Source organism: Chiloscyllium plagiosum, unplaced genomic scaffold (genome assembly GCF_037043375.1).
Source record: "Chiloscyllium plagiosum isolate Xiang-an unplaced genomic scaffold, Cpla_swu_hap1 HiC_scaffold_24, whole genome shotgun sequence".
Taxonomy (NCBI): Eukaryota; Metazoa; Chordata; class Chondrichthyes; order Orectolobiformes; family Hemiscylliidae; genus Chiloscyllium; species Chiloscyllium plagiosum.
In genome coordinates this window covers 30,362,927-30,390,071 of record NW_028270162.1, presented here as the reverse complement: position 1 = coordinate 30,390,071, position 27,145 = coordinate 30,362,927, and the positions used below count along the sequence as shown (strand labels likewise).

Here is a 27,145-nt window from a genome sequence, read left to right as displayed (position 1 = left end):
ATTGCTTTAATGGCTTGTTTTAGTTTTTAAATGCTGTCACACATTGAGTAGTATGGTGATCAATATAATGCTGACTTTGGAAAAATAAGTTTCTTTGAAAAATATTAATGTTTTTCTTTTTCAAATGAAAGTGCCAGGTTTTTTTTAATTTCTGACTTACATTTGTGTAAATGTGTGCCTGTATTTAAACCCTTGCCTTTAAATAGCGTCAGAATGGTGCTAATGGGGCAACAAAACCACAGCAACTCGGTCACATTGTTGCCAAAAGTGTCTGATATTGCACCAAGTGATCTTGGATAACTGGGGCATATTTTGCATTTCATTATCTGGAATGGGTGTGACTTCTAAAACTTCAGCAGCACTGCAGTGTAAGTGCCTGTACAGGCAATGCTGTTATTTAGTTCCTGTCTTGAGTTGAAATTGAGCAATGGAGCACATCAGTTGGATCTTACACACTGCAACTGTAAAAGGATCCCCCAGGATGAATAATTGTTTGCAAATCTCAAATGCTTTTAATTTGGATGTGGTGGTTTCCAAAATAAAAATTCAAATTTGCAAAACCTGAATCTGGTTTGAGGCTGTTGCCACTAACACTGCTGTGGCTGCATACAGTTCACTAATTCAGTAGAATAGTCTGGCCTGGAAATCCTAGTTAAATTTAACTTTTGTTTTACAGAGAATTGGATAACAAAGTAGTGAAATGTTCTGACTATGATGGCCTTGTTGAACTGGCAACTATCTGTGCACTTTGCAATGATTCTTCTTTGGATTATAATGAGGTATGAATCTAACATTGAATTACACATTTAACTTCCCATGACTGTACATGTGAGTAGAGGTCATTTCAGCACTGAAAGACTGAAGTTTCATAAAGAGTAAAATGGAATTGGGAGAGAGACCGTATGCAAGAAGTAGATGGGTTATGGATGATATGGTACAAAGGAAGACAGTAGTGATGGTAATGGACACAACAGGACATATTAGTGTTGATATCTATCATCTAATGGGGGGTATTACACTGGGTCAGATTCTGTTTTAAGGGGAGAAGGAAAGTTGAGGATTTTTTTGTCCTGAAGTTGCAGAAAACTTGTTTGTTTGTTTAAGTCTCAAGTTATTGTCATGCCTAGCTGACTAGTCTGGTAGCATATTGGGTAATTGCTACTTGATTGGTCTATCTGTCATGATTTATAGATTTCATCATCTTTGTCTATATTTAAATCTTAAGGTTGCTTTTAAAATAAAGAATAAAATACTGGTGATGGGGAATATGAAGGTTTCCACCCTTAAAGTCTGGCAAAACTTAAAACCCTCTTTGCAGTCAATACTTGAATATTTCATTGTGAGATTGAAATGTAACTCCCTGGTATTTAAAACTGAACACTAAATCTCTCAAGTTAAAACATTTCCCTGCCAGATTGAAACAATAGTAATTGTTCTACATTATAGTTCAAAATCTAATATTTCTTTCCCCAAATCAAAATTACTGTAACCGTGGAAGAGGACTCTAGTTGTCATGTTTAGTAATGTCAGAAATTATTTACTGTGGTTTTACTGTCAATGCTAATTCATTTTGCCTATAATTTTCAGACCAAAGGAGCGTTTGAGAAGGTTGGAGAAGCAACAGAGACTGCCCTTTGTTGCTTGGCTGAAAAAATGAATGTGTTTGATACAGATGTGAAAAATCTATCTAAGATTGAGCGTGCCAATGCCTGCTGCACTGTAAGTTTTTTTTAACTTGTAAGCAGTTTGCTTTTACTGACAGGAAAAAGTTAAATAGAAAATTTAGCTTAAAATATATTTTCTGTTTCTCTAGGTCATCAAACAACTAATGAAGAAAGAGTTCACTCTGGAGTTCTCCAGAGACAGGAAATCGATGTCTGTGTACTGTTCCCCTAACAAACCCACTCGTTCATCTATTGGCAACAAGATGTTTGTTAAGGTAAAATATTAGTACATTTTACTATATGCCCCTCAGATACTGTTGATCATTTTGTAGATTAGATTTTTTAGATTGCATTACAGTGTGGAAACAGGCCCTTCGGCCCAACAAGTCCACACCGACCTGCCGAAGCGCAACCACCCATACCCCTACATTTACTCCTTACCTAACACTACGGGCAATTTAGCATGGCCAATTCACCTGACCTGCACATCTTTGGACTGTGGGAGGAATCTGGAGCACCCGGAGGAAACCCACGCAGACACTGGGAGAACGTGCAAACTCCACACAGTCAGTCGCCTGAGGTGGGAATTGAACCCGGGTCTCTAGCGCTGTGAGGCAGCAGTGCTAACCACTGTGCCACCGTGCCGCCCACCAATGTAGTTTGACATTTCAGTAAATGTTTTATATTTTGACAGATAAATTGGCCACCATATTTACAAGTAGTGCCATGCTGAAGCCTTGTACCATCCCAGTGATGGTTTTGAGCAAACTTGTCGGAGTCTGTTTTGGGCTCATGACCATTACCTACTAATAATCATTTAATTCTGTCAGTTCAAAGTTAATGTTGCATTGAGCACGTCAAATCCGTGCTCTGAAATGGTTAGCAGAAGCAAATCCGTTATCAGAGAGCAAGCTGTCAAAGTATCAGAGAATGGTAGGACCCAAGGGGTCCTATGTTGTACTAAGAATACAGTAACTGTTCTGCTTTTTTCCCCCCCCCCAACAGGGTGCCCCTGAGGGAGTGATTGATAGATGCTCATATGTTCGCATTGGAGCCAGTAAAGTGCCCCTATCGGTGTCGGTCAAAGAGAAGATTTTGTCTGTTGTCAAAGAATGGGGTACTGGGAGGGACACACTTCGTTGCTTGGCACTGGCTACTCTTGATAATCCAGTCAGAAAAGAAGACATGAACTTGGAAGAGTCATCAAATTTCATTAATTATGAAGTTAGTATTGGCATCAGAAAGGACTTTAATGTGTGGCTGTAAACTTTGCGCTGGTAACTACAACTAAAAAGTAAATATTGTCCATTATGTTTAATGAAATGACAATTAATCATATCCAAGTTGCACATAGGAGAGAGCTATCATACAGTAAAGTCTCTCATCCATTCTTTTCAAGCATTCATTACTGTCTCTTCCAAACCTTCCTGAAAGAATTCCAACACCTTTATTTACAAATGCATTATACAATCTTTTGTAAATGATATTGTGCTATTTGTATCTTGTCAAAGAATCTACTGAGCTTTGATAATTAAATGGAACAGTTGGCGAGCCAGTGAGAGTCGATTGTCAGTGGTTATGGATTTGTACAGTTCTAGTATTTTATTATTCATGCATGAGATGTGGACATCACAAGCTGGCCCAGTATTTATTGTCCATCTCCAGTTGCTTTTAAATAACTTGCACCGTGAACCACTGCAGTCAATGTGCTTTCGGTACAATGCTGTTAGGGAGGAAATTCCTAGATTTTGACCCAGCAAATCTAAAGGAACAGTGATATATTACCAAGTCAGAATGTTGAGTGGCTTGCAAGTAGTGGTTTTCCCAAATGTCTGTAGCTTGTCCTTTGAGATGGTAGTGGGCATGGATTTGTAAGATGCTACCTAAAGATTTTTGAGTATCTGCCATGCATACTGCTACTATGGAGTATCGGTGGTGGAGGGAGTGGATGCTTGTGGATGTGGTGCCAACCAAGAGGCCTGCTTTGTCCTGGAAGGTGTCAAGCTTCCTAAGTTTTTTGTTGGAGCAAATGGGGTGTTCCATTACACTGCTGACTTGTGCCTTGTAGATAGATGGTCGGCAGGCTTTGGGAAATCAGAAGGTGATGATTTCCTGCAGTATTCCAAACCTTTGACCTGCTCTTGCAGTTGCTATATCTCTATGGCTAGTCCTGTTCAATTTCTCAACAATGGCAACCCCTAGGATGTTGATAAGGACTCAGTAATGGTAACACAATCGAATTTCAAGGAACAATGGTTAAATTCTCTTGCTGGAGGTAGTTTTTGCCTGGTGTATGTAGCATGGATGTTACTATATATAGATTACAAGATATGATTTGGAGATGTAATGAACAGCTGTCCTATTTGCATTAAGTTGCTACCAAATGTTTTTTGCTAAATGTCAACTTTAGCCTGGATACTGGTCTTTGAAACCACACTGGAAAAGTGCACAGCTCTTTAGTTTTCCTCTGCTTCATTCAATAATTGCGAAGTCCTGAAACATGATGCTTGCAGAAGACACATCCTCACAATTCTCCTCTATATTAGATATCCCAGCTGCATAACAGAAGGATCAAACCTTTAGGAGGCAGTGATCACAATATGTTTGAATTTACTCTTTAATTTGAGAGGGAGAAGATGGAATCAGAGGTAAGGCTATTATAACTGAATAAAGGCAACTACAGAGGTATGAGTGAGGAGCTGGATAGAATTTGACTGGGAGAGGAGTCTAGCAGAAAAGAAGTGGAATAACAATGGTAGGAATAATTCAGAAGACACGGCAGAGATTCACTTCTGAGGAAAAAGAAGCATAGTACAGGGAGGCTGAGGCAACCATGGCTGACTAGGGAAGTCAAGGATAGCATAAAAGCAAAAGACAAAGCATATAACGTGGTGAAGAGCAGTGGGAAACCAGAGGAATGGGGAGGTTACAGAGGGCAACAGAAAAATATAAGGAGGGAGAAGATTAAATAGAGGGTAAACTAGAGCAGTAATATAGAGCAAGTCTGTAAGAATTTTTTTAGATAAAGGGCAAAAGTGGACATCTGGGCCTCTGGAAAATCTCACTGGAGAGAATGAATGCGGAAGAAGGAAATGGCTAAGTAATTGAATTATTACTTAGCGTTAGTCTTCACAGTGGAAGACATAGTAATATCCCAAAAATTGGAGAGTGAGGGGGCAGAGCTAAGTATGGTGGCCACTACCAAGAAGAAGGTGCTAGGAAAGCTGAATGGCCTAAAGGTGGATAAATAAACTGGACCAGATGGACTACATCACAATTGTAAGAGAGATAGTTGAAGAGATAGTGGAGGCATTAATAGTGATCTTTCAGGAATCACTAGAGTCAGGGAGCATTATAGAGGACTGGAAAATTACGAATGTGACGGTACTGTTTAAAAAGAGAGTAGGGCAAAAAACAAAATGACAGACTGATTAGCCTAACCTCTGTCATGGGTAAGATCTGGAATCCATTGTGAAGGATAAGATTTGAATACTTGGAAATGTATGGTAAAATAGGGCAAAGTCAGCATGGTTTCCTCAAGGAGAGGTCATGCCTAACAAATCTGCTAGAATGCTTTAAGGGAAGTATCGAGCAGGTTATACTCAGCAGAGCCAATGGATATTATCTACCTGAACTTCAAGAAGGCCTTTGACAAGGTGCCACACAGGAGGCTACTGAGTAACATAAGGGCCCATGGTATCCGAGGCAAGCTGCTAGCATGGATAGAAGCTTGGCTGTCTAGCAGAGTGGGGATAAAATGTGGGGATGGCAGTGAGTGACCAGTGGTGTTCCACATGGCTGTGTTGGGACCACAGCTTTTCACTTCATACAATTAATGGTCTAGATGAAGGAACCAGTGGCATTCTGGCTATATTTGTAGATGATACAAAGTTAGGTAGAGGGACAGGTAGTATTGAAGAGGCCAGGGAGGCTGCAGAAAGATTTTGATAAGCTATGAGAGTGGGCAAAAAATGTGGCATGTGGAGTACAATAAATCTTATCTTTCACAATGGATTCCAGGATCTTACCCATGACAGAGGTTAGGCTAATCAGTCTGTAATTTTCTGTCTTTTGCTTTACTCCCTTTTTAAACAGGATCGTCACGTTAGTAATTTTCCAGTCCTCTAGGACCCTCCCAGGAAGTTGAAATCATGCACTTTGGTAGGAAGACTAGAAGCATGGACTATCTTCTAAATGGGGAAAAAATTCAGAAGTTTGAAGTGCAAAGAGACTTGGGAGTTCTAGTCCAGGATTCTCTCAAGATAAACTTGCAGGTTGAGTCAGTGGTTAGGAAGGCAGTTGCAATGATGGCATTTATTTTGAGGACTTGAATATAAAAGATAGGATATACTTTTGAGGCGGCACGGTGGCACAGTGGTTAGCACTGCTGCCTCACAGCGCCAGAGATCCGGGTTCATTTCCCGCCTCAGGCGACTGACTGTGGAGTTTGCACACACTCCCCGTGTCTGCGTGGGTTTCCTCCGGGTGCTCCGGTTTCCTCCCACAGTCCAAAGATGTGCAGGTTAGGTGAATTGGCCATACTAAACTGCCTGTAGTGTTAGGTAAGGGGTAAATGTAGGGGTAGGGGTATGGGTGGGTTGCGCTTCGGCGGGTCGGTGTGGACTTGTTGGGCCGAAGGGCCTGTTTCCACACTGTAAGTAATCTAATCTAAACTGTCTGGTCAGACCAGATTTAGAATATTATACGCAGTTTTGGGCCCCATATCTCAGGAAGGATGTACTGGTCATCGAGCACGTACTGAGGAGGTTCATGAGAATGGTCCTAGGAATGAAAAGCTTAACATGAGGGTATGGTTGAGGACTCTAGGTTTCTACTCAGTGGAGGTTAGAAGGATGAGGGGGGAATCTAATTGAAACCTACAGAATACTGAATGGCCTGGGAAGAGTAGATGTTGGGAAGATGATTCTATTGGTAGGAGAGACCAGGACCTGAGGGCATAGCCTTGGAGTGAAGGCAACAGAAATAAGGAGGAAATGGTGAATCTATGGAATACTTTGCCACAAGGAGGCCAAGTCATCAAGTATATTCAAGACAGAGATAAATAGGCCCTTGGAAATGAAGGGTTACAGAGTAAGTGGGAGAATTGGGTTGAAACTTATCATGAGTGAATGGCAGACAATACTGTATGGGCTGAATGGTCTAATTTCTGCTCCTATGTCTTATGGATCCTTTGTCCCCCTGTGAGGGTTTTAGTACCAAACTTTGATGGATTTGTAGCAAAAGGGAATTGATGTGTGAGGAAAGGACTCTAGATGTCTGAAGAGGACATTTGACTTTGCAGTTGATAGGTCCTTGGGATTTGGGTGTTTAGAATATCCAGGTGGTATGTGACAAACTATTTTAAAATTAGTCATCTATTACTTTGGAAAAATTTTGAATTTATAGCTTTGAGATTCAGATGACTTCATAGAGATGTGCCAGGTGATAGATAATTGGAACTGGGTATGCCTTTTCAAGCTAACAGATCTGTAATTCAGGATGCTGCAGTTGATTGATTGAATTGGTCATTAAACTCCCATCATCTGGGGTTAGGATTCTTCTCATTTGGCTCCAGAAAACAGCAAGCAATAAGTTCAAACATTGTCTGAATTGTTTGATCTATTTTACAATAACACAAGCAAGAACCCTTTTCAAACTAGTTTGTGGTTGAATATACTCACCCCAACTTGCACTCTTCATATGTCCACCATCATCCCCCTCGAACATGCTTCACTTTGCCATTGTGATGTTAGTTTTTAAGTAGTCTCTGCATCTACACAATTATTGGAATGTTAGTAGTGCCATGGTCTGGTAAACTGTCTGGCTTTGTTTACTTTGATTACAGGATGACTGCTCGCATTGGGTGTACCAAACCCACCTGTCCTCGAGACCAAATGGGATCTTGGTTAATGGGTGTAATCCTATTGGTGTAGAGTGTGTAGTCCATATTGAAAAACTAGGATCTCTACTTATGTTTTCTTCCCTTGGTTTGAGTGTGGTATTGAGTTGAATTCATTTCAAAGATGTCAGAGGTATTTGAGGAAAATGCCAAGTGATATGTCATAGTTTACTGCATGAAAATTGTATCTGCTAGTCACACTAAAATTATTCCAGCGAGACATATTAACTTTGCTGTTTTTTCCATTTTAAAAATGATTCGTCGAGGTGAAGCAAACTGATTTCACACATTTAACTTGTGTCTAATAGGCTCATTAGCCACTAATAAATGGATGGAGTTGACTTAATGAGATTACTCCGCATCAATTGTAGAATGATCGCAGCACACAAGCACACTTTGTCTGTTATGTTTGTGATCACTCTGCAAGAGTTACTCGGTCCCCCACTCACCCAAATTTTGACCATCAGAGTTTTTTTTTACTTTTTTCTTGGTCTGTATTATGTTAACTGATCTTAGCAAATACAGTTATCGAAGTAGGGAAAGTAAATATTGGCCTGTACCTGCTAAGGGAAAACTAATCCAGGGCTCCCAGTACTTACAACTGCAATTGAAACAAATGGTCAGACTCATCAGACCATATTCTTACTGCCAGTACATTCTGGTGTATAAGATTTAACGCATATTTACGAAAATTTTGCCTTTTGTTGAACATCATGCGACTGCTAATAAAGCAGAATGTTTTGGGGAAATGACAATGCTGTCATCCTTTCCAGGTTGGCCTGACATTTGTTGGCTGCGTTGGTATGCTTGATCCACCACGATCAGAGGTAGCTGCTTCAATCAAGATGTGCAAACATGCTGGTATTCGTGTAATCATGATCACTGGTGATAACAAGGGCACCGCTGTAGCCATTTGCCGTCGTATTGGTATCTTTTCAGAACGGGAAGATGTCACTAAAAAAGCTTTTACTGGCCGTGAGTTTGATGAACTTCCCCCAGCAGAACAACGTGACGCTTGTTTGACTGCCCGCTGCTTTGCTCGTGTTGAACCATCTCACAAGTCTAAGATTGTGGAATTCTTGCAAGCTTTTGATGAAATCACAGCTATGGTAGGAACACTAGTTTTTGAAGTCTTTTTTTCTCCAATTATTCTTGTCTTGAGTAATTATGATTTGTACTTTTTATAAACCACTTTGTGGCTCAGTTATTTCTGAAATTGGCTAATGTTAGCCTAAATAGAAAGCTGCTTAAAGGAAGCTGATTTGAAAGGCAAAAGATTTATTACAAACTAGTTTCCTGGACCTTTCGCAACTGATGTTTTTCACATTAAACTGCATGTTCTTGACATTTTACCATACAAACAAATAGCTGTTCCTCCGAGTCTTAATTATGCCTTGCTGGATATTTACGTGAAAACTGTGTCCCTTTGAACACATAAGCAGCCTTTCATCAAGAATATGTATGTTGTATACTTGTTTAATGTATAAGGTGTGATTGCTGCTTCAGATTCACAAGCAAAGTTATGTGAAATCATCAGTTTGTGGGCTTCCTGATTTTTCAGCTAGTTTTTCAGTGACTTCACTGAAGATCCTCCATCAATTATGTTGAGCATATCACGGGTGCCAAAGTTGACCTAGGTGGCATGGGACGAGGGAGAGAAATTTGGTTAAACTTCCCACTCACGATCACTAAGCAGTGGTTCCTTCTGAAAGTTACCATTTTAACATTTAAAGATCGAGCTCAATTCTGAAGCCAACTTATTAAAATAACAACCAATCCAGATTTAACTCTCCAAACAAAAAAAAACTTTTTCAGGGTGTGTATTCACATGGGTGCCTAGCCACCTTTTGAGGCATTGTCCCAATAAGGGCTGAACATTCTCAGGTGAATGTTAGTATACAGTAACTTAGGTGGGGGAGTTTTTAGGACCTCTTCACAGCATTTCCCTTATAGGAAAGTAGCAATATGAAACACAATGTTAAAGCGTATCAATTATCTCCTATTCCAGGATTACTTGTGCAGCACAAATGACTACTTTGGAAACTTTTTTTCAATTTTTTAAAACGCTTTTGTCATTGGAGGGTTGTATTAGTTGTAAATGTTGCAACCAGATGGTTAGATTGTGATTAAAATATCATGTTACTGATAAAAAGCTGCCACCAAAATGAATGTACATGAAACTTTGTAGTTACTGAGCAAAATATTGTACCAAATGCTGAAGGTTGTAACACATCGCTGCACTGGCTTTCTAGAACATGAATTTGGGACAGTGTTTGCAAATAACTCCTTGGATGACGAAATATGAAAGGGGAGAGAATGCTTGAGCACAAGTTTGACATATTCACTTCTGCACTTGTCTTTTCCTCATTTGTTTGAAAGTTTTAATTAAAATGAAGAATCCAATGCCCATACTTTCTGGTTTGTTGAATGAGTACACCTCCCTGTGATTGGCAATTTACCCTGCTTGAAAACATATTGGTGCTAGAAGCATAGCAATCCTTTTGATTTCCTGTCAAGTAGAAATCAGCTCCACAAAGATCAGTCTGTTTGTGGGCAGCTTCCTTTATGATCAATGGAGAGTGCCATCCCTTCACCACTAAAATCTGGGCCATTATAGAGTGTTCTTTGTAGTGTGTTTCTAGTTTGGAATATCCTCGTCCTATTGTTTAGGTATATCAGGTATTAATTCAATGCATTGAAAACAAAACATGCTGGAGATCGCAGTGGGCCAGGCAGCATCCATGGAGAAAAAGCAAGCTAACACTGAGTCTAGATGAGTCATTTAGACTGAATATTAGCTTGCTTTCTCTCCATGGATGCTGTCTGACCTGTGATCTTCAGCATTTGTTTTGTTTTCCGTACAGATTCCAGCATCTGCAATAATTTGTTCCTACATTAATGCAGTTTGAATCCTTTTTAAATGTTGGTATTCTAGATTTATTTTTAATTCTATCCCCTTCTTGATCAAATTACTAGTTTGCTTACCAACTTTATATACTGTGCCACTTGTTTTAAGTTGCCTTCTTTACCCTCTGTATCAAATTCCAATTATTTTTAGATGTCTTAACTAATATGTAATTGTGGCTCAGTTGGTAGAACTCTCAATTAAGTCAGAATCTTCAGTTCAGATCCTACTCCAGGACTTGAGCCGAAAAATCTAGGCTGTCACTTCAGTGCATTACTGAGAGGTATCGCTGTTCTGGGTGTGATGTTAAAATGAGGGTGTTGCCTTCTCTTTTGGGTGGATGTAAAAGATTTCATACCACTATTACAAAAGAGCAGGGCCATTATCCCCAGTGTCTTTTAATAAACAATGATAAAATGTCTCATCTGGCCATATCATGTGCCAATTTGTGGGATTATATTGTGAGCAAATTGATTGACATATTTCCCAGAATTGGCTGAAAAGTGCTATGTCAATGCAAATCTATCTTTTGGTCACTCTACTTCATTATATGCACTAAAGAAATATCTACCCTTTGAGACACACAATAACTACTAATTGATCACCTGTCAGCCACAAGGACTGCAGCAGTTCAAGGAAGTAGCCCACCATCACCTAGAGGGCAATTTGGAATTGCTAATAAATGCTGGCCTCTCCAATGACACCCATGTCCCATGAATTTAAAACTAAAATTAACATCTGGACAAGAATCCACTTGCAGTTGGTCGACTGCTGACTTGTACTAGTTAAAAAGATGTTGTGAAACTAAGTTTAAAATTTTCTTTAAAATTAAGATCTATTACACAGTACAGAATCCTTTACTCAAATTACTTTTAACTGTCACAAAACAGTCTCTAACCAAACAAATGAAAGCTATATATTTCTGTCCCTTGTTTGCTCAGATATTTTGCCCTTTTTTTGAGTATTTGATGTTCTTAGTCCCTATTCGAAACTGCCTTTAAATAGTCATTCATACTTGTGGTTTTTATGGTGAATGTTTTAATTTTAAAAATAAAATCCTGATTTTTTTTTTTTCATATTCCAGTGTGGCATTCACCTGTTCCTTTTCCTCCTCATTAGACTGGTGATGGTGTGAATGATGCTCCTGCTTTGAAGAAGGCAGAGATTGGAATTGCCATGGGATCTGGTACAGCTGTCGCAAAATCTGCCTCTGAAATGGTACTAGCTGATGACAACTTCTCCACAATTGTAGCAGCAGTGGAGGAAGGCCGTGCTATCTACAACAATATGAAACAATTTATTCGCTACCTCATCTCTTCAAATGTTGGCGAAGTAGTCTGGTAAATAAGCATACATTCGTTCCCAGTTCTGATGAGTCATTGATCATAGAATTTTAGAATTTTATAGTACAGAAGGAGGCCATCCAGCCCTTCATGGCTGTACTGGTCCCTGAAAGAAATCCCCAGCTCATCCCACACTCCAGCTCTGTCTCTGTGGCCCTCTAAATTCAACACACTTCAAATGTATTTCCAGCTGTATATTTTTTTTAAAAACACACATGGAATCCGTCTCCACCACTCTCTCAGGCAACATGTTCTAAATTGTAGTAATTGAGTAAAGATGGTTTTCCTCATCTGACATTTTGGCTCCCTTCTGACTATCTTGAAATTAGATTAGATTAGATTACTTAATGTGGAAACAGGCCCTGCGGCCCAACAAGTCCACACCGACTCGCCGAAGCGCAACCCACCCAGACCCATTCCCCTACATTTACTCCTGCACCTAACACTACGGGCAATTTAGCATGGCCAATTCACCTAACCTGCACATCTTTGGACTGTGGGAGGAAACCGGAGCACCCGGAGGAAACCCACGCAGACACGGGGAGAATGTGCAAACTCCACACAGTCAGTTGCCTGAGGCGGGAATTGAATCCGGGTCTCTGGCGCTGTGAGGCAACAGTGCTAACCACTGTGCCACCGTGCCGCCCATTAATACTGAAGTACCACCCAGCAGGAGCAGAATATTCTTTACCCTGACAAAACTGTTCATAATTTGAACACCTCAGTAAGGTCACTTCTTGGTCATCTCTGCTCCAAGAGATTAAACCCAATTTCTCTAATCTTGCTTTGTATCTAAAATCTTTCAGTCCTGCTGTCATTCTAGTAAATCTCCTTTGCACTCTCTCCAGGACTTGAGTTTCCTTCCTCAAAGAAGGTACCCAGATTTAAATATAATATTCCAAATGTGATCTGACCAATGATTTAGAAAGGTGTGGTATCACTTCCTTGCTTTTATACTCTATACCTCTATTTATAAATCCAAGGATCCTAAAGGCTGCTTAACTGTTTCAACACACTTGGTCATCTTCAAAGAACTATGCACTTGAACTCTCAGGTCGCTCTGCTCTTGTACTCCCTTCACAGTTGTACCACTTGAGCCTATATTATGCTTCCATGTTTCTTCTACCAAAATGCATTACCCCTCATTTCTCTGCATTGGAATTCATCTGCCATGTTTTGGCCAACTTGAGTGTCTCTCTGAAGTCGCTTAGCATCATCCTTACAATTTACTGTTCTCCCTAGCTTAATATCATTTTGCAAATTTGGAGATTTTGCCCTCCACAGCTATCTCCCAAACTGTCTAGATAAATCAACAAAAATAGGGCTCTCCACACTGATCTCTGGAGAACACCACTTTCAACTAGTCTCCAATCTGAGAAATGCCCATCTGTACCTACCCTGTTTCCTATCTTTTAACCAGCTTTCAATCCATGCTGCCAAGAACCCATCATTTCCTAAAATTTCTAATTTGTTAACCAACCTGCCTTCTAGCACCGTTTCAAACATTTTCTAGATTTCTGCAAATCCAAATATACAATATCCATAGCATTGCCCTCATCCACTGCCAGTGTCACTTTGTCAAAAGAATGGGGAAAAAACAGTGAGAAACAAGTAATTCAGCCAATTTATATGGGTCTTTAGAAAATAATGTTTGTGCAGTGTCTTGAATATTATTAGTATTTTGAAATCACCTTATTCATTTCCACTGAAGTCTCCAAGCTAATCATTTCAATTAGTCGGGATGAACTTAACTAGTTGTCATCTAGGATACTAGATTGAGAAGAGGGCCCAAGATGTCATTAACCAACGTCACTAAGCTGAATTCTCATCATATCATTCATCTTCTTTCTTATTATTATGCTGTTGCTGTATTAGTCATATTTCTATAATCAGTTCCATGCATTCATCAGTTACATGAATTCAACAATAGAGTGCAAGTCTGTAAAATGTTGTACTGAGGTTGGGTATTGCACTAGTTAGACCACACTTATAACTGTTGTTTTCATTACTAGGATTAAAAAGAACTTGGAGTGAGAAATTTACATTTAACAGCAATGTTTAAGAAAGAGCTTTAGTGTCTGCATATTTTTCAATTTTCAATGATGTAAACTCAAGACCTTCCTTGAGTCATCCTGGTGAGGCAAGATGTACATTTAAAACTCCCCTCTGGAAAAAAATTCAGATGGTGTATTATTTCAAATGTGGACTGAGCAAAATAATGTTCACTGAAAAGAATCACAGGTGTTAGAAAGATAGTTGGAATGGTAGACTTAGAAATTTGGAACACGTGTCATTAGCTGGAACTTAAATTGCTTTCAATCTTTCACCTAGATTTATTTTTGTTTATTCAGCCCAGATCCTCTTCTGCCATTTTCTCAGTAATCAAGCACTCTGTTAGATTTTATAATTTTAAATTTAAACATATAAGCCTTTACACCTCACCTGGTTATTGTTGATACTTGCATTCCTTTTGGATGACTTTTAGTGCCGCCTTCCAAGACCCAGTCATTTTTGTCTGTGAGCTTTGAAGTACTTTACTATGTGACTGTGGGAAGTATCACTCCCAAGCTGTTCCTTACTTATATCCAAATATATTCTCATCAAAAGCAGACATGCGAAAGAGGCCAAGAATGGAGCCTTACTTGACTTATCTGATACTACCACTCTCCATCAGAATAACATTACAACATTACAATTAATTAGAGCAATCAGTTAATTTGACCTGTACCCAGCTGCAAACTGGGGGCCACTAGGCCTGGCTGTGATTTTTGGTTAAATTTAATAGGTCATTCGGGAAGCATTATTTCACACATCGTTGTGTTGAACTACATCTGCCAATGATTGTGTAAGGGATCTAAATTTTTCTCAATCCAATTGCATTATTCATCATTATTTTTCAGCTTATGCTTTTAGTTAATGAGTCTTGCTTTTAATATATTAATTCCAGTCCTCTCTGATTAAAACTGAGATTAAAATTCGTAGCTTTGAAGTTTAAAAGTGTCTTCATAAATATGCCTAGAAGTTTTTGACCATCTGTATATTACACAACAGTAGCATATTATTCCCATTTCACCTTTTTGAACAAATATTGCATACATACTGAATTGCTACACAGTTAAAAATCTCTCAATACCAGGTTATAGTCCAACAGGTTTAATTGGAAGCACTAACTTTCAGAGAGCTGCTCCAGGTGGTTGTGGAGTATAAGATTGTAAGACACACAATTTATAGCAAAAGTTTACAGTGTGATGTATTTGAAATCATACTCACATTCTCAAGTGAGAATGTAACTTTTAAGAGTTTTTCAATTTATATATGAAAGAACTGAAACCAACATGGTCATTCTAACAGATGAGAGACTAACAAACAATCCAGGTCTTTTTCAATATATAATTTCAGTTACATCACACTGAAATCTTTTGCTATAAATGCTGTGTCTTACAATCTTATACTCCACAACCACCTGATGAAGGAGCGGTGCTCCGTAAGCTAGTGCTTCCAATTAAACCTGTTGGACTACAACCTGGTGTTGTGATTTTTAACTTTGTACACCCTAGTCCAACACCAGCATCTCCAAATCATGGCTACAGATAGTGAAATTCTTTACCATTCTGAATCCTTACTTTGACCCATCTGCTGCAGAAACGCTCATCCTTGTATTTCTACTTCTAGCCTTTGAATATTCGAGCTGTCTCCTGTATTCCCCTTGCCAAATCTTTCACTTTTTTAAAAATTGGAGCTCATCCAAAATTCTATTATCTATATTACTAACTCTCGCACTAAGTTCAGCTCACCTATTGTCCCTTGTGATCACTGATCTGAAGTGCCTCTCAGTTTGCCAACACCTTCAATTTAAAGTCAGCATGCTTGTGTTCAAATCTCTTTATGGCTTTTCAATTCTCTTTCTCTCCCAACTTTTAAAGAAGCTCTTATGTTATGAGCACACTGGCTTTTTGAGCATCCCCCACCATTGGCTCTTGTCTTTTTTGTTTCAGTTTTAGATTTACCTCTGTTGATCCACATGACCCTTATATTTTGATCTAACTGTTTTTCCATTTTGAGTATATCCACTTTGAATTCTCATCTCCTTTAAGAATTTGCTGAGTAACCAATTTGTTTGCCTTTTCCACTCAATAAATTTGAACTGTATTCTTTTTGGCTCTTTCTGCTCTAGTGCTCTTTCGTTGTTTGGTTTCACTTTAAACTAATCATGTTAATGGCATTGTTTCCAAACTATTCTACCTACTCTTATTACTTTCTGCATTTCATTTCCCATAAGTAAATCAGATAGTGTTTCTTCTTTGTGCTAATGTGGTAGTTTAGGGTGAATTGGTTGAATTCTGAGGAGACGCTTCGACTGCTTACAATACCTTTTCACATTTCGTTCTATATTTGAAGTCAAATGTGTTGTCATTTTTTTTGTTTTGTAAATCTCATCTGATTTTCCTCTCTCCAAGAAATTGTCACTCTTTATTGTTCCTCTGCTCCATTTCGTTGAAGAGCTACAACTCCAGTGCATTCCACTGTTCTAGTGCAGTTCCTCATTTTGCCAAATAATGATTTGAAGACAAATTTACATAATGCTGATTGTTTTGCTTGGCTGGATTCCAAATTGCAGCATCAGAAATGGAAAGGGACTTAAATATTAGCGATTTTTGAGCAGATTTGTCACTCGGGTTGATATATGTTAGCTCGAAGATTTGTTTTCAGACGTTGCTGCCATACAAGGTTACATCAGTGAATGTCTCCAGTGAAGTGCTGGTGGTATGACCCCCTCTGTATTTTGGCTACTTAAGGTGGTTGATGTCATTTTTTTTTCAAGGGAAGGTAGATAGGGTCTATATTAATGTTTATTGATGGAGTTCTGGTTAGAATGCCATGCCTCTAAGAATTCTCGTTCAAGTCTTTGTTTTGCCTGTCCTAAGATGTGTATTATCCCAAAGTGGTGTCCTCCTTTGTCTGTACATATAGAAACTAGTGACAGTGGGTTGTGTCTTTTGGTGGCCAGTTGGTGTTCATGTATCCTGGAGGCATGTTTCCTGCTAGTTTGTCTGATGTGTGTTTTTTTTTTTTAACAATTCTTGCATGGTAGCTTGTAAATAACAGCATTAGTTTTGCTGGTAGTACCTAATGGATCCTTTAGGTTCATTAGACGTTGTTTGAGTATGTTGGTAGGTTTGTGGGCTACCATGATACCAAGAGGTCTCAGTAGTCTGGAAGTCATTTCTAATATGTCTTTGTAAGGTAACCTGACTATAGTTTTTGGTTGCATTGTGTCTGCTTGTTTTGGCTTGTTTCTGAGGAATCAATGGTTTGTGTTTATTGAAAACGTTGTATAGATATTTTTCTTCTTTTTGATTGTTCTTGGGTGCTGCAATGTGATGTAGCTCGTTGAAATAATGTCTTGATGCAGCTCAGTTTGTGGGTGTTGGGGTGATTGCTTCTGAAGTTAAGTATTTGGTCTGTTGTTTTTCTGTAGATGTTAGATGCTGGTTTGAAGCTGTCTGTTAACTATATGTTCAACTGTCACGTTTAGGAATGGGAGTCATTTTCCTCCTCTTGTGAATTTTATGCCCATCAGGATATTGTTGACGTTGTATGTTTCCTCTAATTTGTCCCATTTTGTGAGGAGACGTATAGCTTCCGCTATATTACTATGTGATCACCAATATCAGGGCTCATAGCAGAAGCAATAATGCAGAGACTTGAACAAGCTGCCCTCCCATTTATCCAACCAGCTACGTAAATGACACCTTTGCTATCCCAAAATGGAACAAATTAGAGGAAACACACAGCAATGAAATCCTGATAGGCATAAAATTCACAAGAGGAGGAGAATGGCAACAGACCCCCATTCCGAGACATGACAGTTTGAATGTACAGTTAAGAAAGCTTCAAACCAGCATCTATAGAAAAACAGCAAAAATAGACCAACTACTTAAGAAGCAATCATTCCAACATCCACAAACCGAGGTGCATCAAGACATTATTTCAACAAGCTACATCACACTGCAGCACCGGAGAACTACAAAAAACAGAAGAAAAGTATCTATACAACGTTTTCAAGAAAAATGGGTACCCAATAAGCACACACTGATTCCTCAAACAAGCCCAAACAAGCAGACACAACATAACCAAAAACTGCATCCACATTACCTTACATCAAAGACATATCAGAAATGACTTCCAGACTAATCAGACCCCTTGGCATCATGGTTAGCCCTCAAACCTATCGACATACTTAAATAGCGACTGATGAACCTAAAGAATTCATTAGATACTACCAGCAAAACTAACGTTATTTACAAGATACATGCAAGAACTTTTTTTTTTTAAAAAGTCACATCTGAAAAACTTAGCAGGAAACTTGCCACCAGGACACGTGAACACCAACTGGCCGCTAAAAGACATGACCATCACTAGACACAAACAAAAGAAACTATCACTAGTTTCTATACATACAGACAAAGAAGGACACCATTTTGACTGGGGCAACACACATCCGAGGACAGGTGAAAAAAAGACATGCACGAGAATTCATTAGAGGCATGGCATTCCAACCAGAACTCCATCAATGTAGAGCCTATCTATCTTCCCGCGGAGAAAAAACAGAAATGACGTTAAGAAACCAGGATCTATAAATAGTGGTGGGGCGTACCACCCGCACTTCACCAGAGACTCACTGATCATGATACCGAGTATGGTGATGAAACATATGACAACAAACTTGCAAGCTCGGTGAGCTAATTTAATTACTTAAATATTGTATTCATCTTTTTGAAAGTCATTACAAACAGGATAAAAATCCATTTAAATTGCAGTTATTCTGCTGAGCTATTCTGTCACACAGAAGTGTGAATCTTTCAAGCAGCCATATTTCCTTCGGGAATGTATCTTTTGCCTGAATTGAGAGCAGGAATGTTGCATGTAGTATATGTAGCACTAATAGAAAATATAACTGTTTCTTTTTCCTCCAACCTCCCTCAGCATTTTCCTGACAGCAGCTTTAGGCTTCCCTGAGGCTTTGATACCTGTGCAGCTCCTGTGGGTGAATTTGGTGACAGATGGATTGCCTGCCACAGCACTAGGTTTTAATCCGCCTGATCTGGACATAATGGACAAACCACCTCGCAGTCCTAAGGAACCCTTGATCAGTGGCTGGCTCTTCTTCCGCTATATGGCTATTGGATGTGAGTATACATTAGAGTTGGCAAAGCTTTGCCATTAACCAGTATGGACTTTCAGGATTCTTCAGCCATCTTTGGATTTAATTGTGACCGTGGCCTGTATTGATGGGCATTCCTTACCTTACTATAAACTTAAACAACTTAGTGTGAGAAGTCTCGAGTGCTATTTTACTTTTTAAAAAGAAAATGCATTTTTTTATGCATTTGAAGCTCATCATTTGGTTAGGTTCTAGTCTTTCACTTGATTTCTAATTTTTAAAAAATATCTTTTAAATCTGTCTAGTTATGAACAGAATATAATAGTCACTGTCTTCTGCAGTAGGGATGATGTCTGGGAAATTATTTTTAGACTTGTCACTTGACATATGCTTTAATTGCCACATTTCTTCAGTGACTTCAGGGGAATTAGTAGATTAATTCAGTGCAGGTTCCCTGGCAATGTGAAAAGAACACCCTGCATATTTTTGTTCATGTGTTCAAGTAACTAATGTGATTTCGTCAGTTTTGGATGACTGAGCAACTCTGGCTGCACATAATCAGACCTGTTTATCTCTCCGTGTGCATTTAGCAACCAAGTAACTTTTAATGTGACAATTACCCTTAATCAAAGGGATGGATTCTGGATATCATAATGTAAGCAGGCTATCATCACTGAATTGTTAAGTACAGAAGGTCATTCAGCCCATGTCTACAAGTAACTCTCTAAGCAATCACTTGTGCCATTTTCCAGTTTTCTCCTCATAATTCTGCAGATGTTTTCTTTCCAATAAAATATATCTCTGACCTCACTGCCTTCCCTAAGCTATTTACTGGACCATAGCTTAAGCTTCAATCTTGTATCCCTAAAGGAATAAAAATAATTTATTGTTTGATCCATTTTCAGGTTATGTAGGAGCTGCTACGGTTGGTGCTGCTGCTTGGTGGTTCATAGCTGCTGAAGATGGACCCAGAGTAACTTATTACCAGCTGGTAATATTTCATTCAGTTATATTTTTAACATGAAAGCATTTCTTTGTACTCCATTCTGAAAGGCTAACATTGCAAATCACACATTTATCCTTTGATGATTAAAATGCAAATGTAATGTTGGGCAATCAAGTGAAACTGATTTGTGCAGAGCTGTCTTGCAACTAAGTCAATTACTTGATTTTATGTGTGAAGTTTAGTGATCTAAATCCAAACCAGGTAATGGTTTCTCCTATGAAATACATCTTGAGATTTTAAGATTCCGTTCCTCCTTTGTTACTGAAGTTGGTGAATCCTTAGTATCTGTCCTGATAACTAGCCAATACCTCACCTAAGTAGCCCATTAGCTTGTAAATGGTGACCTCCTTGCAGCTGTGGAGCATATCAAAGTTGAATTTCATTTTTATCACTGTCCTGTTTCCATTCTTCTGGGCTAATCACAAGGTAACAATTGGATGCCTGATTTTTCTGCTTCAAGCCTTGGGAGATGAGATCAATATCCCTATGGTTGCATTCAACTACCTCTAGCTGTGCGTCCAGATTAAATCTGGAACTTTTACCTCTTTTTGGAAAAGTACTGCATGGCACCATGCATTCACCCACTGAACAGTTATAAAACTCTTTAAAATCTTATGTTTATAATTAATGTCTGTATATTTTGTCTGTTTCTACAGAGCCATTTCTTACAATGTAATCCAGAAAACCCAGATTTTGAAGATGTTGACTGCGAAGTATTTGAATCGCCTTATCCAATGACTATGGCACTCTCTGTCCTGGTGACCATTGAGATGTGTAATGCTCTTAACAGGTTAGAAACACTAGCCTTGAAATGTTAGGCTTTCTACTTGTAATTACTACTGTGTGAACAGAAATATTCGCTAATAATTCAAGTGTATACATGTTGTACGGAGGCATATGTTTGAGCAATGGATTTGTAGATCATGCTGTAGGTGCTCATTGTTGCCCAATGCTTATTCATAAAGTTAAAATGATAATAATTATCATGAATGTGCATACAAATACACAAATTAGGAGCAGGAGTAGATCATTTGGTCCTTCGAGCCTGCTCCGCTATTCATCAAGAACATGACTAATTCTACATTCCCATTTAGCCCAAAAGATCCCTCCCTCCACTTATTTTTGAGGGTGTACCTTATTTTTAGTAAATTTGTATGGGATATGGCACTCTAAAGTGTCAATGTTTGAATGCACACGCTATTATTATGACTTGTGATGAACATACTCTACCCAATTTTTATATGGAAATCAATTCACATACTAAATGTTTAAAGTAGTCATCTAATTGCCTAGTCCATGCCAGCTTGGAGTAGAAATAATGTCCTCTTCAATTTCATTTACAATGTAATACTTTAAAGGGTTACTGTTGAAGCTTGTAAATTTTCTTTTTTGTGAGGTGGGTGTACATGATTTATCATAATTATAGCAATAAGTGCTAATTCATCCTCACTACAATTATCCACTGTTGTAGCTTTACATTTATTTCCAAAGGTCAATGGCAGCGTCATTCTGTTTGTTTCTGCAAACATTTGATAGCAAAACCGGAAAGATGAGTCAATTTTTGCATTTCTTGTGCACTTCCAGCAACTAGCACCCGAATGACACTGACAAAAATCTTCAGATATGTAGAGATCTTTGCAACAGACTAAGGAAGAAGTTAGTCTGTTAATCAGAAGATGATACATTCACCCTAAAACAGCCTTCAGTTTTTTATGGCAGCTGAAACTTCATGCCTTCAGTGTTTAATTTCTATGGAAAAAAAAACAAGTCAGATTGCTGGAAATACTTAACAGGTCAGGCAATATATAAGAGAATTAGAAACTATGTTGACAAAAGTTAATCAACCAGAAATACTAATTGTGTCTTTCTGAAAATGCCTGATCAGCTGAGTGTTTCCAACATTTTCAATTTTGCTTCAGATTTCCAAAATCTGCATTATTTTGCTTTTTTTTCATGGATTTGTTTCACTTGGGGTTAATGTGATCAAAATGAGAGAATTGCTTTTAGTACCAACTTGTTTACTTTTATCTTTCAGTTTATCAGAGAACCAGTCATTGTTGAAAATGCCACCTTGGGAAAATGTCTGGTTATTGGGTTCAATTTGCCTGTCAATGTCTCTTCACTTCCTCATCTTATACGTGGAACCACTACCGGTCAGTCACATTACCTGCTTTGTCCTATATTCTAGGATGTTTTCATTTCACTGTAGAATGCATCTGACCGTTTTTAAGTCCATGATGTTCTGGAATTCTGTGATTAATTCTACTGACCACTATTTCCTAAATTAGATTACAATATCTTTATTCAAGCTATTTTACGTAAGGCTGGATTGATTTACTGAGGGCATTTTCCCCACAACCCAGCAAGAATATTCTCCCCACCATAACTGGCTAGCAGTCTATTGGGTTAAATTTACTATGCTAATATATTTGAATGCTGGCATCTCCCACCACCTTTTCAATTAGCAAGGCAGTGATATGCGGTCCTTAATTAGGCATCGGTTTCCCATTTATGGACCCCTCAAAGAGATGCTTCAGGTTTCCCACTTCTCCAGATTATGATGGAGGCATGCAGGCAGTGAGTATGACACCCTAATTTGTGATGTGGAGGTGCCAGTGTTGGACTAGGGTGGGCAAGGTCAGAAATCACATGACATCTGGTTAGTCCAACAGGTTGCTTTGGAATTGCAAGCTTTTGGAGTGCTGCCCCCTTTGTTAGGTGAAGTAACTTGTGGGCCTCCCTGCCCATGGGGAAAACACAAAATTTAGTCCGTAAAACCTTTGCTGTACATGTCATGAAAATAATCACTTTAATTGCCAGTATTAACTTGCCATCCTTCTCTAAATGCTACAGTGTTTCTCTTCCTGTTTATTCAGTTCCCATCTAATATGGGATAACTTGGCTACAATATCCAGCAAGAAAATAATAATTTTACTTTTTCTCTTGAATGTATTCATGTTTGTTGTAAACTTTTCCCCACTTGTTACTTCCTCCTGATAAGGGAAAATTTTCTTTTATTTCTAGTCATCTCGAGCCCTTTGACATTTTTGAGCACTTGTATTTAATTATGATCCCTTTCTATAATCTTGCCAAGTTCTAGATAAATACATTACTAGTTCAGAGCCATTTGTAAGAAATATATTGTGCATTCCTTGGAATCAACATTTTCTCTGATTTTGATAATCTCTCAAATTTAGTGTGACCCTTGTCTTTGATTCACATTCTGATACATGATACATAAGACATAAATCACATCTGTGTTTTTAATTAGTTTTTTTCCTTACTTGCAGTCACTTTGTTTTAATGTAAATGTTGAGGCAATATTGATCAGTCATTAGCTGGCTCATTTAACTTGATTAGTTCGTTACTCCAGTTCCAACCAAGTCTCTTCCAGGCACAAGTCTGCATGATGCTCAAGCTTTGACAATATTTCGTACTATGTCCTTTGCTTCAAAGTTACATGAACTACGGGATATAAATATTTTCCTCTCATCATATGGAGAACATGGTAGTTCTTTATATGAAAATCTTCAATCTCCGATTCTGTTCTTCTGTCTCCTAGTTTAATTTTCTCAGTTCCTCCAGAAGCAGTGTTGTAACCTCTGTCACAGTAACCAGTTGTTAAACATTTAATGTTGTGATAACCCTGTGTGGAGAAATAAAAACTTCATTCTTCTTAAATTACATTTTTTTTTTTAGGTCAACCAGTATAAGGCATGTTTTATTATTTATCCCCTTGCTCTCTACCATAATACTTTATTGATCTGAATTCAATTTCTCCTCAAAAATAATTTCATGTCGCCATGTAGAAGTGTCCCAGTTATTCAAGCTGTTGTCCATGGCAATTAACTTCTCCTTTCATTTAGTTTTAGGAATTTGAGAAGACGAAGTGTGAAAATCCTGTGTTATCAGGATTGTATTAATAGGTGTGACTTTAAAAATAAAAATAAGCTAATAAAATGGATTCATTTGGGTCTATCTTGTAATTTTGTTTTCCTGCATAACTAGAGTTGCTGAAAGAGAAAGTTGATTTTTGTTTTGAAATTGATTCATTCTGTAAGTCACTTAAAAACAAAATGTCTCCATTGTGACTAAAACAGATTTTATTTTTTTTCTCTTTGCAGCTCATCTTCCAAATTACACCTTTGGATGTAACACAGTGGCTGATGGTGCTGAAAATCTCTCTACCGGTCATTCTGCTGGATGAGACACTCAAATTTATTGCTCGTAACTACCTTGAAGCGGGTAAAGAGTATACTCTGCCTAGTGACAAACTGTGTGGTTTCTCAGCATGTACAGAGGGGATTTCCTGGCCTTTTGTGCTCATTTCTGTACCCCTGGTTTTCTGGCTTTACAGTACAGACACTAATTTTGCTGAAATGTTCTGGTCTTGACTGAAATAGAGCTGTCGTTGGCATAGTGAAGACATGGCATTTGATTAACTTCAACCAAAATTTTTATCATTTAAACACATGATTCCAAGAGTCTGTTTCTGCTGAATTTCATATGAACCCATATATGGATGAAGTTAATATTTTTTTTCCTGAACTCCAGAAAGAAACAGGATTGATTTTTACACAATTAAAAAAACTTTTTAAAAAAAAAAGCTGTGCATTGGTGTGTACAGAGATTAATACTATTTTCTGCAAAATTTTGTTTTTGTAGATGAAAAGGCATGTATAGATATGTTCTGCTTACTAATTTGTTCATCTTTTTGTGTATAAATTGAGAACTAATGAGTTGACGGATGTATTTTTTTTGGGCTAAAAATGGAATACTAGAGAATGTTAAATTCTTTGGAAATTTGAGGAAAAAAATGCACGGTGTGTCACTGCATGGCGACTTTCATTGGGGTCTATTTTAGACTTTATTTTGTTCCTTCTGTAAATGGTTTTTAGTTCAGGACTCCATTATTTTCTGCACTCAGCAGAGTATTGCTACCTCAACTACCTTTTTACTTTTACTTCTTGTATTCATTCTGTGTTCTTAACTCTGTCATGTTTACAGTCCAACCTTGTTTGAGGTATGCTAATTACTGCCTGTGCAGAACACTCCACTTTCCTCAGTCCACACCCAGTATCGCTGTTTGTCCCCAATGAATTAAATGGTATTTATTTAAAATGCTGATTTGTATTTTGTTGTAACAGTCTTGATGGGATTCTTTTACTTATTTTGCCAGTTCCATCTTGGATGTTCTACATCAGGGTTAATTCACATGAGTCAATAAAATGTTTTAGACGAACAGAGAGGAAATTCTCAATGTCTCTCTTTTTACCAGGATGGCTCATGTAGATTCTTCAAATGCAATACAAAAAAAGCCCTGCAGTTTAAATTGTTTTTAGATCTTATTTGTTAGATTCTCTTAGTTGTCACACAAACTCAGCCAAGGTTTGAAGAACTATTTATTACTCACATGTATTTGAAAACACTTAAGTAGCTGAAAGCTAATTGTTACTTTTAGATGCTAATGCTGAGCACAAACATGCAACAAAGATATTTTAAAACTAGAAAATTTAAGGTGCAAGCTGTAAGTAGCACATTACCAAATACTCATTTGACATAATGTATAGAACTAAAAGTAAATTTTAACAAATTATCATACTAACTGTTTACAATTATAATAATCTAAATGTTGGGTAATAGTGTTCTAAAGCATGTTTTCTAAAGTGACATTTTAAGTGAGGTGATTTTTACATGTGTTAACAAACCTAACAATGGTGTTTTCTTCAATGCCTTCCAAAATTCATCATCTAAAGTGAGTATATTTACACTTTGTAATTGCCTAATTCCAGTTCTGGATGTTAGACACACATTGAGTTTAGTCCAGGATTCTGGTATGTTAGATCAACACGCATTTTTGTGGATCTGTCAAAACTTGCAAGATTTTTGTTTTTGAAGTTTAATTTCCCCCCTTGCTGCTTAACCTTCATTCTGGTAATACTGAACATTTCAGGAAATATGCCCTTTTTCTAGTTTTAAATATAACTGGAAATATCATCTAAAATTTTGAAATTCCAAAATTAAGTTGTAACATTGTACTTTTTGAGTCTATAAATGACCATTGTATCTGAATCCTGGATCAGACTGCTTAAAGCATGCTTGGACAATAACACTTTGCTTTCATACACCTTTAATCCAGATGAAGAAATTAAATGAAAGCAGTTGAGATTCTTTTACCAATTAAAAAATATATTGTGTAGGTGTTTTTCATTTTAAAGTAGATAATATTACAGTACATCTTCAAGATTTTTATCTCAACATTTCAAAAGGGAACAGACTTCAGCTGCTTTCAGCACTAAGTAATCTGTATCATGGCATGTTCACTAAATGACTCACGTTATTTACATTAGCCTTGTCTGAGGCCATCTATAATACTGTTGACTGGTCGTGCCCTTGTCAAATACTGTTATATCCATGCTTGTATTTGCTGAGGTGTGGCCAAGTGTACATGTGAGGTTTTGAAGGATTGACAGTGGCATTTAATCTTGCTTAAGGCTATTGCTGAATGCCATCTGCATCATTTGACAGTAAGACTGTCCTATTGACACTTGGGGATGTATTTCATGAGTTACACTTGTCAACACTTCTGGTCTGTTGGCCAATTGTTAACTCATTTCAGAACATTTATTCAAAGACACCATTTCTCAGATCTGTTATTTGTTTCATAAAAACAATTAAATGCATGCACTTTTTTTCTTATTTGCTGGGCTTTATTCCATTTGTGAAGAAAGAAAGGGTATTCTTCTAGTTTCATCTGAGTTTCTAATTTTATACCTTATTATTCAGTTTGGTCAAATTTAAATGATCTGCTTAAGTTTTCTCCATTCTAATTTAAAAAGAAAATCCCCTTTCCTGCAGTAAAAGTGGGTGACCAATGGAAAAAATGGTCGTGTAATAAAATTGACTGCTACTGAGAGACTATAGCTGGAAATATATCGAACAACCATAAATAATTAATATTGTCGAAGTATACTGAAGTGTAAAGGATCTGCCCATGTTAATACCATCATTGTGAATTTGCATTGGACTGATCATGTTGGCTTATCCAGTTTATCCAATAGCCAAATAAACCAGGATTACTTCTAGTTTAATTCCTACTTGGCTCTGATCTCAGATCTGGAGAAATCAGATGCTGCAGTCGCCATAGGGTGTGACAACCAGCC

The 27,145-nt window shown here is 37.9% G+C and overlaps 1 protein-coding gene across 2 annotated transcripts in view; it reads left to right on the top strand.

Moving 5' to 3' along the window:
* The window catches only part of LOC122562666 (sarcoplasmic/endoplasmic reticulum calcium ATPase 2), a 94,565-nt gene that overhangs the window by 60,527 nt on the left and 6,893 nt on the right, over positions 1 to 27,145 (top strand). The window contains exons 10-20 of one of the 2 annotated variants that reach the window (XM_088000033.1): positions 677 to 779; positions 1,588 to 1,719; positions 1,814 to 1,939; positions 2,670 to 2,888; positions 8,337 to 8,672; positions 11,588 to 11,808; positions 18,799 to 19,001; positions 19,882 to 19,967; positions 20,639 to 20,772; positions 22,018 to 22,135; positions 24,107 to 25,737. In XM_088000033.1, the coding sequence (XP_087856159.1) occupies positions 677 to 779; positions 1,588 to 1,719; positions 1,814 to 1,939; positions 2,670 to 2,888; positions 8,337 to 8,672; positions 11,588 to 11,808; positions 18,799 to 19,001; positions 19,882 to 19,967; positions 20,639 to 20,772; positions 22,018 to 22,135; positions 24,107 to 24,376 (1,948 nt within the window). In that variant the 3' untranslated portion in view covers positions 24,377 to 25,737. The remainder of the gene's footprint in view (positions 1 to 676; positions 780 to 1,587; positions 1,720 to 1,813; positions 1,940 to 2,669; positions 2,889 to 8,336; positions 8,673 to 11,587; positions 11,809 to 18,798; positions 19,002 to 19,881; positions 19,968 to 20,638; positions 20,773 to 22,017; positions 22,136 to 24,106; positions 25,738 to 27,145) is intronic. The other variant, XM_043715703.2, reaches the window with a different exon arrangement.